General features: G+C 46.8%; 1 protein-coding gene across 2 annotated transcripts in view; it reads left to right on the plus strand.

The window, feature by feature from the left end:
• The window catches only part of BABAM1 (BRISC and BRCA1 A complex member 1), a 64859-nt gene that overhangs the window by 12975 nt on the left and 34099 nt on the right, over positions 1–17785 (plus strand). For both annotated transcript variants that reach the window (XM_069739128.1, XM_069739136.1), the window contains exon 5: positions 16126–16204. In XM_069739128.1, the coding sequence (XP_069595229.1) occupies positions 16126–16204 (79 nt within the window). The remainder of the gene's footprint in view (positions 1–16125; positions 16205–17785) is intronic.

Consider the following 17785-nt stretch of genomic DNA (forward strand, 5'->3'; position numbering starts at 1 on the left):
TGAAAGCCCTAAGGAGGTTGGTTGCAACATCGGAAGCAATTTTCCCTTCGCCCGTTTCATTCAAGACTTCTTCGGCAGGCTATTCTATCACAGGGGACAGGTCTGTCTTTTCTCTGCATCGTCCGATCCGGCTTTCTCCCGGGTCAAACGGTTCCTCGACTGGTGGCCGAGGTCACTTCTCTTATCCCAGAGTAGATCCTTCACAGCCTTCCTTCCAGTTCCTGGCAGGTGGTGACGACGGACGCCAGCCCGCTCGGCGGAGGCGCGGGGCTTTGTTTCCTGTTCTTTCAGGGTTGTTGGTCGGCGCAGGAGTCCTCTTGGCCGATCAATGTCCTCGAGTTCCGGATCATCTTTCTGTCTTTCCTTCACTGGGTAAGGATTCTCAGCAGCCTGCCAATTCGAATCCAGACAGACAATGACACAGCAGTGGCATATGTCTACCACCAGGGGTGGACTCGGCGTTCCCTGGCCTCGGCTGAGATTCCAGGATCCTCCTTTGGACAGAGGCAACGGTCCTGGTGAGCTCCGCAGTGCATGTCCCCGGCATGGACTTTTAGGCCGCCGACTTCCTCGGCCGCGAGGGCCTCGCGGCGGGGGAAGGGTTCTTCAGGAGGTTTCCTTTCGGATTGCCCTTCAATGGGGGACTCCAGAGGTGGACCTCATGGCGTCCTGATTGAACAGGAAGGCCCCTCGGGTCGGCCCAGGGTCCTGTGATCCTCTCACAGTGGTGTTGTCACTCTGGCCATTCCTTGGTCGCAGTTCGTGCTCCCCTATCGGTTCCCACGCCTTCCCTTGCTTTTCCAAGCTGTCGAAAAAGATCAAGGCGGGATGGGTGCCGGTCATTCTGATCGTCCTGGATTGGCACAGGAGGTCTTGGTCTGCAGACATCGTCAATCTTCTCGCGGACACCCCTGGTGCCTTCCAAACGGACCCGATATGCTGTCTCAGGGTCCGATCTGCCACCCGAATTATCGGTCGCTCAGTTTAACGGTGTGGCTGTGGACTCCACAGTTCTAAGAGCGTCCGGCCTTTCGGCCCAGATGAGCCACTCTATAATTCAGGCTGGGAAGCCTTCGTCTTCTTGCAGGATTTACTATCCTACCTGGAGGGCATACTTTCGTTGATGCGAGTCCAACCGCTTTTCTCCTATGTCCTTTTTCCCTGCCTTCCATTTGGTTTTCCTTCAGGCAGGACTGGATTCGGGCTTCGCTCTCAGTTCCCTAAAGGGCCAGGTTTCTGCGCTCTTCTTCCCTTTTAAGAAGGCGTTATCTTCTCAGCCACAGGTTACGACCTTCCTTCAAGGAGTAGCCCACACTGTCCCTCCGTACAGGGCCTCTGTGGATTCATGGGATTTAAAGGTTGTGTTGGTTGTTCCCCCTTTGAGCCTCTCAGGGAGTTTTCCCTGTCAGTTCTATCTCGGAAGGTGGCCTTTCTCAGGTGCATCTCTTCGATCCGCCGTGTTTTCGACTTGGCGGCCATTTCTTGCCGACCTCCTTTCTTGATTTTCCACCAGGACAAGGTGGTCCCAGGCCTCCGCCTTCCTTCCTTCCTTCCTTCCTTTCTTGGGGTGGTTTTCATCTTTCCACCTCAACGAGGGCATCGTTCTAGCTTTCCTTTGTCCAGCTCCGACTCATCCTCTGGAGTGATCGTTGAACAGGCTGGGCCTCGTCAGGGCAGTGAGGATCTCCCTGGCTAGCACAGCCGCTTTCCGAAAGATGGATTCTCTTTTCGCCATCCCTGATGGCGTGCGTAGAGGCCTGCCGGTTTCCAAGGCGACTATTGCTCACTCTATCAGAACGGCAACTTTCGAAGCTTACCGGGTCAAGAACAAGAGTGCCTCCTCCTGAGATAAAGCTCACTCTACCCGGGCAGTCGGCGCTTACAGTGCGGTACGTCACGGGGCTTTTGCCGACGGCTTTGCAAAGCGGCAACCTGGTCTTCCATCCACACGTTTCGCCGAACTACGGCGGACTCCAGCCTGGGCAGAAGGATCCTGCAGGCGGCAGTGGTGAGTCCTCGGACCTGATGGAAGTCTGTTTTTCCCACCCCAGGGACTGCTTTGGGACGTCCCATGGTTCCTGTGTCCCCCAATGAAAGGCGATAGAGAAAACAGGATTTTTGGTTGCTTACCGTAAAATCTGTTTCTCGGAGCCTTCATTGGGGGACACAGCACCCTCCCAAGTTGAACAGCTCTGTTTACTGTATACGTTTGAGTTCTTTGAACACTCTTTGAGTGTTTGAAACTGTTAATCTATGGAGCGCCGTGGAATTTGTTGGCGCTATATAAAGTTTATTATTATTATATTATTCTTTCTCTTTTACATGTTGCTTCTCCTACTGCTTTCTCACTAACTGAATATCCTACTTCCTGTCGGTAGGGTGTACACTGCAGAGGAGGAGCTAACTTTTTTATTTGCATAGTGTCAGCCTCCTAGTGGCAGCAGCATACACCATGGTTCCTGTGTCCCCCAATGAAGGCTCCGAGAAACAGATTTTACGGTAAGCAACCAAAAATCCTGTTTTTTCTAAAATTGTGCTGATGTAAAGTAGACAAGTGGAAAATGTTATTTATTAACTATTTTGTGTGATATGACTCTCTGATTTAAGGGCACAAAAATTGAAATTTTTGCCAAATTTCCGTGTTTTTCATAAATAAATGCAAGTCATATCGAAGAAATGTTACCACTAATATGTAGTACAATATGTCACGAAAAAACATTCTCAGAATCAGTGGGATCTGTTGAATCGTTCCAGAGCTATAACCTAATAAAGTGACAGTGGTCAGAAAAATTGCAAAAATTGGCTTGGTCATTAAGTACAAAATTGGCTATGTCACTAAGGGGTTAAGAGTGGAGGTATGTACACTAGTCTTAATAATGGAGTTCCAGAAGTAAGATGCTCCTAATTCACTAAGAGGCCATGTAATGGATTACTCACATCACTGATGTGTTCCTCACCAGGAATGCAACTCCAGTTCAGGACTGGAGTAACATTTCTGGTGTAAGTTGGACTACAAATTTTGATTAATTTATTGGGTGGGCTTTGCCATGCCCTGTATCTTTCACCTTTTTGGCTGCGTTCGCTGAAACTGGCGTGAAAACTCCCAAATACTCAAGTTTGCTCAACACAAAGTTTGCAACATATGTTTTATACTAATATTCTGGCAAAAACCCCTTCAGGAATCGGGCAAAAAGTTTTATTAATGCCTTCGCCCCTAAGCCTGTTTTCACCTTCCTGACCAGGCCAATTTTTACAATTCTGACCAGTGTCACTTTATGACGTCATAGCTCTGGAAAGCTTCAATGGATTCCACTGATTCTGAGATTTTCTTGTGACATATTGTACTTAATGTTAGTGGTAACATTTCTTCTCTATGACTTGTTTATTTGTGAAAAAAGCACGGAAATTTGGTGAAAATTTAGGAATTTTCAAACTTTTAATTTTTATGCCCATAAATCAGTCATATCGCACAAAATAGTTAACAAATAACATTTCCCACATGTCTACTTTACATTAGCACAATTTTTGAAACATAATTTTTTTTTGTTAAGTTATAAGGGTTAAAAGTTGACAATCGATTTTTTTTTTTTTTTTTCATTTTTACAACAAAATTTGCAAAACCATTTTGTTTTAGGGACCACGTCATATTTGAAGTGACTTTGAGGGGTCTACATGACAGAAAATACCCAAAAGTGACACCATTCTAAAAACTGCACCCCCTCAAGGTGCTCAAAACCACATTCAAGAAGTTTATTAACCCTTCAGGTACTTCACAGGAATTTTTGGAATATGGAAGGAAAAATAAACTTAAAAAAAAATAAATTCCTTTATACCTATTTTTTTTTTTTTTTACTTTCGCAAGGGTAACAGGAGAAAATGGACCATACAATCTGTTGTGCAATTTCTCCTGAGCACGCCGATACCCCATATGTGGGGGAAATCTACTGTTTGGGCACACGACAGGGAAGGAAGAGCGCCGTTTCACTTTTTGAATGTAAAATTTGCTGACATAATTAGCAGACGCCATTTTATGTTTGGAGAGCCCCTGATGTGCCTAAACAGTGGAAACCACCAACAAGTGACACCATTTTGGAAACTAAACCCATTTGAGAACTTATCTAGATTTGTGTTGAGCACATTGAACCCACAGGTGCTTCACAGAAGTTTACAACCTAGATCCGTGAAAATTATTTAAAAAAAATCACATTTTTCCAGATAAATCTTTTCTAGCTCCATATTTTGCATTTTCATAAGGGTAAAAGGAGAAATTGCTCCATACAGTTTGTTGTGCAATTTCTCCTGAGTGCACAGATACCCAATATGTGGAGAAAGACAAGTGTTTGTGTGTACGGCAAGGCCTGGAAGGGAAGGAGCGCCATTTGACTTTTTGAATGTAAAATTTGCTGGAATAATTAGCGGATGCCATGTCAGAGTTGGAAAGCCCCTGATGTGTCTAACCAGTGGAAACCCCAAACAAGTGACACCATATTGGAAACTAGACCCCTTTGGCAACTTATCTAGATGTGTATAAGGCTAGTTTCACACTAGCGTTTTGAGGAGCTGAGGAGGGCTGCAGACTTCCTCCGTGAAGCCCCGCCCTCGACCGCACCTCCGCCGCTAGCTCCACCTACTTCAGCATGCGTCCGGCATGCGTCCTGCGTACCTATCTTTAACATTAGGTACGCAGGTCGTTCAGCTGTATGCGGATGCTTCCGCATGCATCGTTTTGACGATGCTGTGACCAGCGTAGAACGCAGCTTGTAGCAATTTTTTTTTCTCAGCATCGTCAAAACGATGCATGCGGAAGCATCCGCATACAGCCGCACGACCTAATGTTAACCCCTTCATGACCTTGGGATTTTCCGTTTTTCCGTGTTTGTTTTTCGCTCCCACCCTTCCCAGAGCCATAACTTTTTTTATTTTTCCGTCAATTTGGCCATGTGAGGGCTTATTTTTTGCAGGACGAGTTGTACTTTTGAACGACATCATTGGTTTTACCATGTTGTGTACTAGAAAACGGGAAAAACATTCCAAGTGCGGTGAAATTGCAAAAAAAAAAGTGCTATCACACACTTGTTTTTTGCTTGGCTTTTTTGGTAGGTTCACTAAATGCTAAAACTGACCTGTCATTGTGATTCTCCAGGTCATTACGAGTCCATAGACACCTAACATGACTAGGTTATTTTTTATCTAAGTGGTGAAAAAAAATTCCAAACTTTGCTGAAAAAAAAAAAAAATTTGCCATTTTCCGATACTCGTAGCGTCTCCATTTTTCGTGATCTGGGGTCTGTTGAGGGCTTATTTTTTGTGTGCCGAGCTGGCGTTTTTAGTGATAGCATTTTGATGCAGATACGTTCTTTTGATTGCCCGTTATTGCATTTTAATTCAATGTCGCGGAGACCCAAAAAATGTAATTCTGGCGTTTTTAATTTTTTTCTCGCTACGCTGTTTAGCGATCAGGTTAATACTTTTTTTTTTTTTATTGATCGGGCGATTCTGAACACGGCGATACCAAATATGTGTAGGTTGTTTTTTTTTTTATTGATTTATTTTGAATGGGGCGAAAGGGGGGTGATTTAAACTTTTATATTTTTTTATTTTTTTCACATTTTTTTTAAACTTTTTTTTTTAATACTTTTGCCATGCTTCAATAGCCTCCATGGGAGGCTAGAAGCAGGCACAACGCGCTCGCCTCTGCTACATAGCAGCGATCTTATGTTCCCTGCTATGTAGCAGAAAATCAGGTGTGCTGTGAGCGCCGACCACAGGGTGGCGCTCACAGCTACCGGCGATCAGTAACCATAGAGGTCTCAAGGACGTCTATGGTTACTATTCAGAAGCATCGCCGACCTCCGATCATGTGACGGGGGTCGGCGATGCGATCATTTCCGGTGCCCGGCCGGATGTGGTAGTTAAATGCCGCTGTCTGCGTTTGACAGCGGCATTTAACTAGTTAATAGGCGCGGGCACATCGCGATTCTGCCCCCGCCTATTACGGGCACATGTCAGCTGTTCAAAACAGCTGACATGTCCCGGCTTTGATGCGGGCTCACGGCCGGAGCCCGCATCAAAGCGGGGCTTCTGACCTCGGACGTACTATCCCGTCCGAGGTCAGAAAGGGGTTAAAGATGGGTACGCAGGCTGCATGCCGGCCGCATGCAGAAGTAGGCGGAGCTAGCGGCGGAGGTGTGGCCGAGGGCGGCACTTCACTGAGGAAGTCTGCAGCCCTCCGCAGCTCCTCAAAACGTTAGTGTGAAACTAGCCTTAAACAGCTTGAACCCCCAGGTGCTTCACAGAAGTTTATAACGCTAAAGGGACTGTCACCCCCTCCAGCCGTTAGAAACTAAAAGAGCCACCTTGTGCAGCAGTAATGCTGCATTCTGACAAGGTGGCTCTTTTAGTTATTGGTGCAGTCAAAGCAGAAATAAAGCATTTTATAATTTCGCAAAAATACCTGTCTTTAGTCGTGAAGGCAGGTCTTAACCCCCCTGCTGCACACGTCACACTGCCGTCACTCAAATCTTCTTTGGCGCCGGGCGCCGCCCCCTCCGCGCTGTTTTCAAATCAAACCCGGCGCCTGCGCTGTTTTGTTCTGCCTGGGGCAGGCGCAGTGAGCGCTGCCCGTCTGACCTCATATGTACTCTCGCAGACTGCGCCTGTGCGGCCGCCCTGCTTGTGAATCCCAGCCCCGCAGTGTGTTATGCATTATGCACAGTGCGGGGCTGGGATTCACAAGCTGGGTGGCTGCATAGGCGCAGTCTGCGAGACTGCATTTGAGGTAAGACGGGCAGCGCTCACTGCGCCTGCCCCAGGCAGAACAAAACAGCACAGGCGCCGGATTTGATTTGAAAACAGTGCGGAGGGGGCGGCGCCCGGCGCCGAAGAAGCCTTGAGTGACGGCAGTGTGGCGTGTGCAGCAGGGGGTTAAGACCTGCCTCCAGGACTAAAGACAGGTATTTTTGTGAAATTATAAAATGCTTTATTTCTGCTTTGACTGCACCAATAACTAAAAGAGCCACCTTGTCAGAATGCAGCATTACTGCTGCACAAGGTGGCTCTTTTAGTTTCGAACGGCTGGAGGGGGTGACAGAGTCCCTTAAGCTGTGAAAATAAAAAATCACATTTTTCCCGCAAAAATATTTTTTAGCTTCAAAGTTTGTATTTTTCAGAAGGGTAACAGGACAAAATGGACCCCAAAATTTGTTGTGTATTTTCTCCTGAATTCACCGATAGCCCATATGTTGTCAAAAACTACTTTTTGAGGCACAGTGCAAAGCTCAGAAGGGAAGAAACGTCCTATTATAGTGCAGATTTTGCTGCACTTGTTTGAGGGTGCCATGTTACATTGGCAGAACCCCCCACTAGTAACCCCATTTTACAAATTAAACATCTCAATGAATTCTTCTGGGGGTGTAGTTATTATATTGACACCACAGGTGTGTCACAGACTTTTATACCATTGAGCAGTGAAGATAAAATAATTTACATTTTTACTACTAAGATTGTGCGTTAGGGTACCGTCACACAGTGGCACTTTCGTAGCTACGACGGTACGATTCGTGACGTTCCAGCGATATCCATACGATATCGCTGTGTCTGACACGCAGCAGCGATCAGGGATACTGCTGAGAATCGTACGTCGTAGCAGATTGTTTGGAACTTTCTTTCGTCGCTGGATCTCCCGCTGTCATCGCTAGATCGGTGTGTGTGACACCGATCTAGCGATGCGTTCGCTTGTAACCAGGGTAAACATCGGGTTACTAAGTGCAGGGCCGCGCTTAGTAACCCGATGTTTACCCTGGTTACCAGCGTAAATGTAAAAAAAAACAAACAGTACATACTTACATTCCGGTGTCCGTCAGGTCCCTTGCCGTCTGCTTCCCGCACTCACTGACTGCCGGCCGTAAAGTGAAAGCAGAGCACAGCGGTGACGTCACCGCTGTGCTGTGCTTTCACTTTACGGCTGGCAGTCAGTGAGTGCGGGAAGCAGACGGCAAGGGACAGACACCGGAATGTAAGTATGTACTGTTTTTTTTTTTTTTTACGCTGGTAACCAGGGTAAACATCGGGTTACTAAGCGCGGCCCTGCGCTTAGTAACCCGATGTTTACCCTGGTTACCCGGGGACCTCGGCATCGTTGGTCGCTGGAGAGCTGTCTGTGTGACAGCTCTCCAGCGACCACACTACGACTTACCAACGATCACGGCCAGGTCGTATCGCTGGTCGTGATCGTTGGTAAATCGTATAGTGTGACGGTACCCTTATCCCCAAGTTTTACATTTTCCTACTGGAAAATGGGTAAAATGGCACCAAAATTTGTCCCACAACTTCTACTGAACGTAGCAATACCCCGTATGTGGCTGTACAGTACTACTGCGCTATACGGAGAGACTCTGGAGGGACGGAGCACTGTTTGCCTCCCGGAATGCAGATTTTCCTAGAATAGTTTGCGGATTCCATATAAAGAGCCCCTAAGTGCTAGAAAAGCCGAATCCCCCTTCCCCCGCCCCCTCAAGTGATCCCATCTTGGAAATTATACCCCTTTGGGAATCTATCTACAGATGTAGTGACTATTTTGACTCCATGGGCGCTTTCCAGAAACAAGCAGCAGCGGATGTTGCTGAGAGAAAATTGCAAACTGCCGTTGTAGTGACCAGTACATTTTGCCCAGCTCGTGCTTCTGGAGACACGCACTTGTAAATTAGGCGGGCTCTCATCACTACAGAAATGCCAAACATGTGGGCGCTAAATTTGTTTTAGGCACATTGGGGCTCAGAAGGTAGGGGGGCATTTGGATTTGGGAGAACAAAATTTGCTGAATTTCTGTTGGTGGGCCCGGAGCCATTTTGCTTTTCCAGTGCCATTGTGCTACTGGTAATGTGGAAGCCCCTATATTTCAGTTAACAGATGACAAACCTGAGTGGGGACTTGCTTTTTTGTGGATTGAGTTGAAGCTTTTTTTGGGAACATTTTACATAACATTTATGATCACATGTATCCAGCGCTCTACGCTGAGCACTTACTTTGGGGTTTCGATCTAAATCTCTGAGTGACATGATTCAGATGAATCCCCCGAGGGATCCATTCACTATAATGAGGAAGCAGAGTTACTGTGGACTCCGTCTGGTCTCTGTACAGCGGTGTCCTTCTTTTCAGAAATGCACAAAACTGTGGCCGACAGCACTTTTATGCAATCCTGAGAAGACGGACACCGCCGGATCACAGGTCAGACAGCATCCACGGTGCCTCCATCTGCCTCATTATAGGAAATTTACTTCGAAACCCCGGTGTAAGCGCTCCGCGCAGAGCGCAGGATAAATGTGCGCCGAGCCTTACTGCTATTTTTGGGAGGCAGAATAAATAAATCAACAGCATGTGAAGAATTGGTTTTATTTATTTTTTACGCCATTCCACGTGTGGTATAAGTGATTAGGAGAGTTTATTCTTCAGGTCTGTGCAATTACAGTCATACCATATTTATATCGACTTTTTATGTTTGGCTGCTGTCACAACCTAAAAGACGCTTTTTATTGCGAAAACTAGTTTTTGCATCAACATATTTTGCAAGCCATAATTTTTCCATATTTCGGCCGACATTCATGTGAGGGCTTGTTTTTTTTGCAGGATGAGCTGATGTTTTTATTGGTACCATTTTCCGGCACATGACATTTTTTGATCACTTTCTATTCTGATTTTTGGGAGACAGAATGAACAAAAACCAGCAATTCAAGAATTGCTTTTTGGGGTTTCTTTTTGTACCATTCCACATATGGTAAAATTAGTAAGGCAACTTTATTTTTTGGGTCAGTACGATTACAGCGATACCCAGTTTATATAGTTTTTTTTTTATGTTTTGGAGCTTTTACACAATAAAAACTATTTTATAGAAAACATAATTATTTTTGCATCGCTTTACTCTGAGAGCTGTAACATTTTTTATTTTTCTGCTGATGGAGCTGTATGCTGACTTGTTTTTTTGCAGGACAAGATGATGTATTTACATCTTTTTGATCGTGTTTTAATGCACTTTTTGGTCGGCGGAATGACAAAGCATTGTTCTGTGCCTCATTATTTTTTTTTTTTAGGCTGTGTTCACACGTTCCGTTTTTTTCGCGTTTTTTTCGCGGTTTTTCCCGATAAAAACGCTATAAAACCGCAAAAAAAACGCATACAATAAGCATTCCATCATTTAGAATGAATTCCGCATGTTTTGTGCACATGCGTTTTTTTCCGCAAAAAAAACGCATCAGGCACAAAATCCGGACATGCTCTATCTTTTTGCATTTTTTTTGCGGATTTCCCACTCCAAAATGCATTGGGAAGTGTCCGGAAAAAAACGCGTCAAAAACGCGTCAAAAACGCGTCAAAACCGCGGCAAAGTCGCGGCAAAAACGCACGCGGTTTTCTTGCAGATTTCATGCAGAAAATGTCCGGAATTGTCAGGAATTTTCTGCATGAATTCCTGAACGTGTGCACATAGCCTTACAGTGTGCTTTGAAGGGGTAACTAGTGCGACAGTTTTATAGGGCGGGTCGTTTTGAATGTGGCGATACCAAATATGTGAACTTATAGGCCATGTTCACACGTTCCTGATTTCCCTGCTGTTTTTTCTGCACTAAAAACCGCAGCTCTTGGCAGAAAACGCAGGTGCGTTTTTTGATGCGGTTTTTAGTGTGGTTTTTTATGCAGTTTTCCCTGCAGAGTCTGTGTGTTTTCTAGGAAGTTTTTTTTTAGGGTTAAAATGGCTGAAAATACCCTAACCCTACCCCTAACCCTAACCCTACCCCTAACCCTAACCCTAGTTCTAACTGTAGTGGGGGGAAAAAAATAAATAAATTCTTTATTTTATTATTGTTACTACCTATGGGGGTGATAAAGGGGGGGGGGGGTCATTTACTTTTTTTTATTTTGATCACTGTGAGGTTATCACAGTGATCAAAATGTGCCTGGAACGAATCTACCGGCCGGCAGATTCGGCGGGCGCACTGTGCATGCGCCCGCCATTTTGGAAGATGGCGGCGCCCAGGGAGAAGACGGACGGATGGACACCGGGAGGCCCGGTAAGTATAAGGGGGGAGATGAGGGCACGGGGGGGGCGTCGGAGCACGGGGGGGTGGGATTGGGGCACGGGGGGACAGCCACACTCCGCCCACGCACTTCCTGCTGCAGCAGTTCTGCACCACAAACTGCAGAAAACCCGCAGATATTTTTTTCGTCTGCGGGTTTTACTGCGGGTTTGACCCTCACAATGGAGGTCAATGGGTGCAGAACCGCTGCAGTTCCGCACAAAGAAGTGACATGGTCCTTCTTTTTTACCGCAGGTATTCAGCGCGGCTTTTTTAGTGAATTTCCGCAATGTGGGCACAGTGGTTCCTGTTTTCCATAGGGTACATTGTACTGTACCCTGCATGGAAAACAGCTGCGGACCCGCAGCGGCAAAATCGCCGCGGTTCCGCAGTAAAAAACGCATTGTGTGAACATGGCCTTATTGTTTATTTTTTTATTTACATAAATACCGGTAAGTGTATAGGAAAAATGTTTCTTTTTTTTCCTTTGGTGATTTTTTTTTTTTTTTAAATGGTTTTACTTTCTAATATTTTTTTTTTCTTTAATTTTTTACATTGTCCCAGTATGGAACATTACTGTATTACTTCATTGGAGCAGCGACTGACAGGCAGGGAAGGAGGTGTCTCAGTTAGAGATGAGCGAATTTGCTCTGGTTCCCTCTTATTTGGCAAGCTGCAGAGGAAACCTGGCTTCTTGGATCACGCTGGCTGATCGCCGCCGCAGCTGCATGTGTCGCGGCTGTGTCAGTCACAACACATGCACGGAAAGCCCAACACACAGGCGCTCCATGCATGTGCTGTAACTGACACAGCCATGACACATACAGCTGCGGCGCTGATCGGCCAGCAGGACTAGGAAGCCGGGTTCCCGCTGCAGCTTGCTGAATAAGAGGGAACCCGAGCAAATTCGCTCATCTGTAGTCTCAGGTCCTGCTCTCTGCAGGCACTGCGAAGCCACCTTCCCTGAATGACCCGCCACCATCTTGCAGCCAGGGGGTCTCCATGGAGACCATCAAGACAACGCGATCACAGGGGGGCTCCCTGCGTGATTCTCCTCTGTCGCTGTCACTACTGATAGCAGCATCAGAGGGGTTAAATGCCCGCGATCGGTGCTAGCACCGATTTTGGGCGTTGCTGTGGGGTGTCAGCTCTCACACAGAGCTGACACCTGCACCCGATCCCCTTGGTGCTCAGCGTGAGGCCGCGCTATCGGTGCGCCGTACCTGTGCTGCTGTTGGCGAGTACGCAGCTCCCTCAGAGCAGTACATGTACGAAGCATATCGGGAAGGGGTTAATAGAACGAAAAATAAAGTAATGGTCCAAAATTTTGATGGGTCATACTGTTACAACCCCCAGCGCCCCCCCCCCACCCCCCAAAAAAAAAACAAAAAAACAAAAACACATTGGAATTATGGAAACTAGAGGATGGATAGACATGTTAATAATACAAATTGAGGAAAAAATGTAAAAGCGTGTAGAGATACACACACTTTACACGTTTTGACTGCGATCAGTGAGGGTATTAACCCCTTTCTGACTATGGACGTAGTAATCTGTCCATGTGAGCTGCGCCTATTTGACCATTTCACAGGGGTCCATGGAAGCTTTCCAGAGTTATTGCCTCATAAAAGGACAGTGGTCAGAATTGTAAAAATTGGCCCGGTCATTAACGTGCAAACCACCCTCGGCGATAAAGGGGTTAATGGTTGTCAGGATTTTTATGCCATGCTAAATGTTCTTGCATAATCAGATCCTCAAGGTCCGCTGCTTTCAGCTCCCTTGGCAATTGCCAGACAGTGTCCTAGGTGTGCTCGATGAGATACAAGTCTGGAGGTGCTGCAGGCTCTGGTAGCAAGTTTAGGGCACTGTACGGACAGGCACGACTGGTACTCTGGTGGGCACGGCTGGCACTTTGGCGGGCATGCCTGGCACTCTGGCAGGCGGGCACGGCTGGCACTCTGGAGGAATCGGGGCCATAACGGGTTAGGACAGGAACACAGGCAGGTATGAGTAGGATAAGGAAGCCGCTAGGAACCAGTACAGACTGGAGGGACAGGAACTGTAAGGAACCAGTTCAGACTAGAAGGACACACAGGACACACAGAGCAAAGCTGCAGGATGTGGAGAGCAGGGCAGAGCCACAGGAGGCGAGACGGGAGGAGAGCAGAGCCGCAGAATGCGGCGAACAGAGCGAAACCGCAGGATGGGGCGAGCAGAACAGAGCTGCAGGTTGCAGCGAGGAGAGCAGAGCCACAGGATGCGGCGAGGAGAGCAGAGCACAAGGAGTGGACACAAGATACGCACAGCTGAATAGGAAAGGCAACAGACAAGGATACAACAGGTACAGGTATAGACTAGAGTTCATAAAGTCACAGATGATTGGCCTCGGGGAGACCAAAACATCTAACACCGCGGAGACACCATCACGTGTTTCTCAACGCAGTGATTCCAGAACACTGCCCCCATCCCTTATGGGAAATAATCAGATGCATGTAAAGAAGCTGCGGAGACACCATCACGTGTTTCTCGACGCAAGCAGTGAATAGCCAGGCCTTTCCCCGGGAAGGAACAACCACGGGAAGGGCAGCATCCTATGAAGGAAAGCCACCTATGCCAAGCATGGTATCCATCCACAGACAGCTGTTTCGGGGTTTTGCCCCTCATCAGTGTGGAGTAGGAATCTGGCTATTAGGAGCAGTGCCTAGTAAAAAGGCCAATCATCTGTGCCTTTATAGCCTTTTTACTAGGCACTGCTCCTAATAGCCAGATTCCTACTCCACACTGATGAGGGGCAAAACCCCGAAACAGCTGTCTGTGGATGGATACCATGCTTGGCATAGGTGGCTTTCCTTCATAGGATGCTGCCCTTCCCGTGGTTGTTCCTTCCCGGGGAAAGGCCTGGCTATTCACTGCTTGCGTCGAGAAACACGTGATGGTGTCTTCGCAGCTTCTTTACATGCATCTGCATATTTCCCATAAGGGATGGGAGCAGTGTTCCTTCCCGGGGAAAGGCCTGGCTATTCACTGCTTGCGTCGAGAAACACGTGATGGTGTCTCTGCAGCTTCTTTACATGCATCTGCATATTTCCCATAAGGAATGGGGGCAGTGTTCTGGAATCACTGCGTTGAGAAACACGTGATGGTGTCTCCGCGGTGTTGGATGTTTTGGTCTCCCCGAGGCCAATCATCTGTGCCTTTATAGCCTTTTTACTAGGCACTGCTCCTAATAGCCAGATTCCTACTCCACACTGATGAGGGGCAAGACCCCGAAACAGCTGTCTGTGGATGGATACCATGCTTGGCATAGGTGGCTTTCCTTCATAGGATGCTGCCCTTCCCGTGGTTGTTCCTTCCCGGGAAAAGGCCTGGCTATTCACTGCTTGCGTCGAGAAACACGTGATGGTGTCTCCGCAGCTTATTTACATGCATAGACTAGAGTTCAGACAGGGACATACAAGGGAACAAGTACAGGACAAAGATTCAGGCCTGGGAATACAGCCCCCAGGTTGGCAGAAACGAGACACAAGAACACAGAGACGGGCCTGGGTATGCAGCCCCCAGAGTGGCAGAGAAAGGACAGGACCTGGCAACTTAGTAGTAAGACAATGAGAAAGTTTGTTACTCAGGCATCCCCCTATGGTTGGATATGCTTAAGTACCTGATGCCTCTTGGCAATTGGCTTGGGACACCTTAGGAAGGTGCACACAGTCTCTATAAGTTCAGGGAGTGCCAGGGCCGCCGCCCTAAGCTTACAGCCAGGAAGTATGCAGCGAGCAAGGACATGAGGCCCAGAGCATGGAGCCGACAGAGGACAGAACTCACAGCATGGCCCTGAGTGGTGAGTAAGATGGGAGATGGGAAGCCATGTAGTGATGCCGGCAGGGATGTAACAGCCACTCAATCTGCTCACAGTAGGACAGCAACTTGAAGCCTGGTGAAATCATGTTGAAAAATACCTCTTTGGATAGTTTGGAGAAATGGCCATACTACTTGTTCTCTGATTAAATTAATGTAACCTTGAGCTGTTAGTGTAATTAAAATGAAGACTAGTAGGGTCCAGCTACTGTACATGCAACTCCACACCGTAATCTTGGGAATAAGAACATTGTGAGGTTTCCTTATAAAGACCTATTCATTGCATTGCCCATGTGATCTCCAGCTATCAAGACAAAAGCGTGACTCTTCGCAAAAGGAAAAACGTCCATTCCAGCCTCCATTACTGTCTTTTTGTGCACCATGATAGACTTGAGGTCAATGGAACAACTATAGCTGGACACCTCGCTTGCAGCCCAATGGCAAACAAATGGCTTCTGACGGTTTGCCTAGACACTGTTTGGCGCCTTAGGCTTGTTACGTGATGTCCAACTTCACTTGCAGTACTACCATTTCTCTAATGTGTCCTAGGAGCCATTTTTCATCATAAGAATGCCAGGCTTTATGTTGAGCAGCATGTGTGCCATTTCTATGACCGTAAATATCATAATGGCATCCATTAAAAAGGACATGGTGTGAAAAGGTTTTGAAAGCTCCTAACGTTTCTATTAAATGGATACCATTATAGCGTCTGTGTGATGGATGCCTCTGTCACAGCCTTACTTTAAGGTAAAGATCCGGATCCTTTCCCGGTGTGTACGTTTTACAAAGGCCATAATCGGTATTTGAAAATGCTTTGGTACAAAAAAAGAATAACTAGCGTTCCTTTATCTTGTGCCAAAAATAATTTTTTGTGAAATGTAAGTGCCTTATGTAATTTTTACTTGAATCCTCCTGTCTTCTTTTTTTTTAACTATTCACTATTGTCAAGAGATTTAAAAGTGACTTTCCAGTTGTCATAGTGATCTGTTACTCATCTCCTAATTTATTATTTATTTTTTAACTTAAAATAAAACTTATAGTAGTATTTTTAACATCTATGTGACTCCAGAGTAAAATAACACAAAATTTGCATTTTGTTTCACTGACTCTCATGGTTGGTAAAATATGTCTGTGTTCCTAGATTTAGCATTCAGTTTTATTATTTTCTATTGCTAAACAATTTCTAAACTTTAATATCTTTAAGCTGTCAGGATTTACATCAGATCCCCGGGAAGTCTGTAGCTGTCTTTATGATCTGGAGACCAACGTCTGTGAATCATTCAGTATCCTTTCCATTTTCATGAATGACTTGGTGGTTAATGCAGATGCTCTAAAGAAACACCTTAAAGGGAAGTGATCATCAGAAAATACTGCATTTTCCTGCTGTTATAGTGCTAGTTTGCAGTTATATTTTCTCTGCAACCGCTTGCTTCCAGCCAACTGGTCCATGATGGGGCTGTGAACAGTCAGTGCTCTACACGCAGTGACAGCGATGCAACTACACCCACTGATCATTGACTGACATCCTTCTATGCACACACGCTTCGAAGCAGGATGTCAGTTAAGAATTAGTGGATATGATTACAGCCGTGTGTAGAGAGCAATAATTGCTCATTGCCACTGGGTCAACCTCAATGATACCAGCCGAGCTGCTAAGGGGAGAATATAGCACCATTTTCCCTGGACATCCTTCCTGACAGTAGCATAAAGGTCGTCCTTCTCATCCTTGTAGGAACATGTAACACACGGAGAGGTTAAAAGGCTCCTCCCACCCACCTCCCTCAGTCTTTTTCCTGTCCCTGCATGAAGGGACGCATGAGAGAGAGCGCAGCAGAGCTTAATGGATCAGGGCCCAGGGGGATTGTGCGGCTCGGCTTCTCTTTTCCCCTGTCAAGAAGCCCGCGGCCGACACTCCCCAAATGAAGGTCCCTCTGCCACAGAGACTAGTTGAGGGGATGAGCTCCTAGGTAGAGCCGCTTCCCTTCGATGGGGGGAGGCCTGCGATGTGCATCCTCTTCCGGGCAGATGCGTGGAATGAGGGACAGGCACACATCCGGTGATGTCATGGATGCAACGGCATCTGACTTCTGGATTTGGTGTGCGTCTCACGATGGAATGCGGAAGATTGAAGACTATTTAAGATAAGGATTACCTTTGTCTATGGGGCTCAAACTCTATGCGGTTAGATAGCAGTAGAGGACGCTGGCAGAGAGCATGACTGCGTTGTGAGTGTTGTCTGCCCAGTCTCACTGTTAATGCAGGATCCTGAATATGCTTCCCCTTCTATAGGATAAGGGAAACCCCGGAAACGGAACTCCCTACCCTTAAGAGGTCAGGCAAGGCCAATATGAAATCCAAGCGGTGCCCTGTCTGTAATATGAAATTACCGGAGGCTTATGGGAAACTGCTTAGTGAAGGTTGCACCACTAAGATTGTTAGAGACGAGCAGTTGTCCTTTCTTTTGGAAATGTGGTCCATGATACGAGAAGAGGTCCAGGCCTCCATCTCTAACCTCACCCCACTCCAGACTACCAACCCATGCCCTCGAGCTAAGAGACCACGTTGGGGAATGGAGCTGAGCTTGGAGGAAGATCTCCATTTCTTAGGATCGGATCAGGGCAAGGAAGGAGAGGCTGTTGCAGAGAGTCTGGATGGGAGCAAGAGACATCTTTTTACCTCGGAGGACACTGACAAGCTTATCCAGGCAATAAGAAGCACAATGCAGGTTGAAGAAACCACAAGATCACAGTCTATCAAGGATGAGATGTTTGGGGGTCTCAGATCCCAGTGAACAGTCATATCCGGGCTATGATTCTGGAGGAATGGGAAGATGCGGAGAAATGAGTGGTATACCCCGGGTATTC

This window comes from Ranitomeya imitator, chromosome 1 (genome assembly GCF_032444005.1).
Source record: "Ranitomeya imitator isolate aRanImi1 chromosome 1, aRanImi1.pri, whole genome shotgun sequence".
In the NCBI taxonomy this organism is placed as follows: Eukaryota; Metazoa; Chordata; class Amphibia; order Anura; family Dendrobatidae; genus Ranitomeya; species Ranitomeya imitator.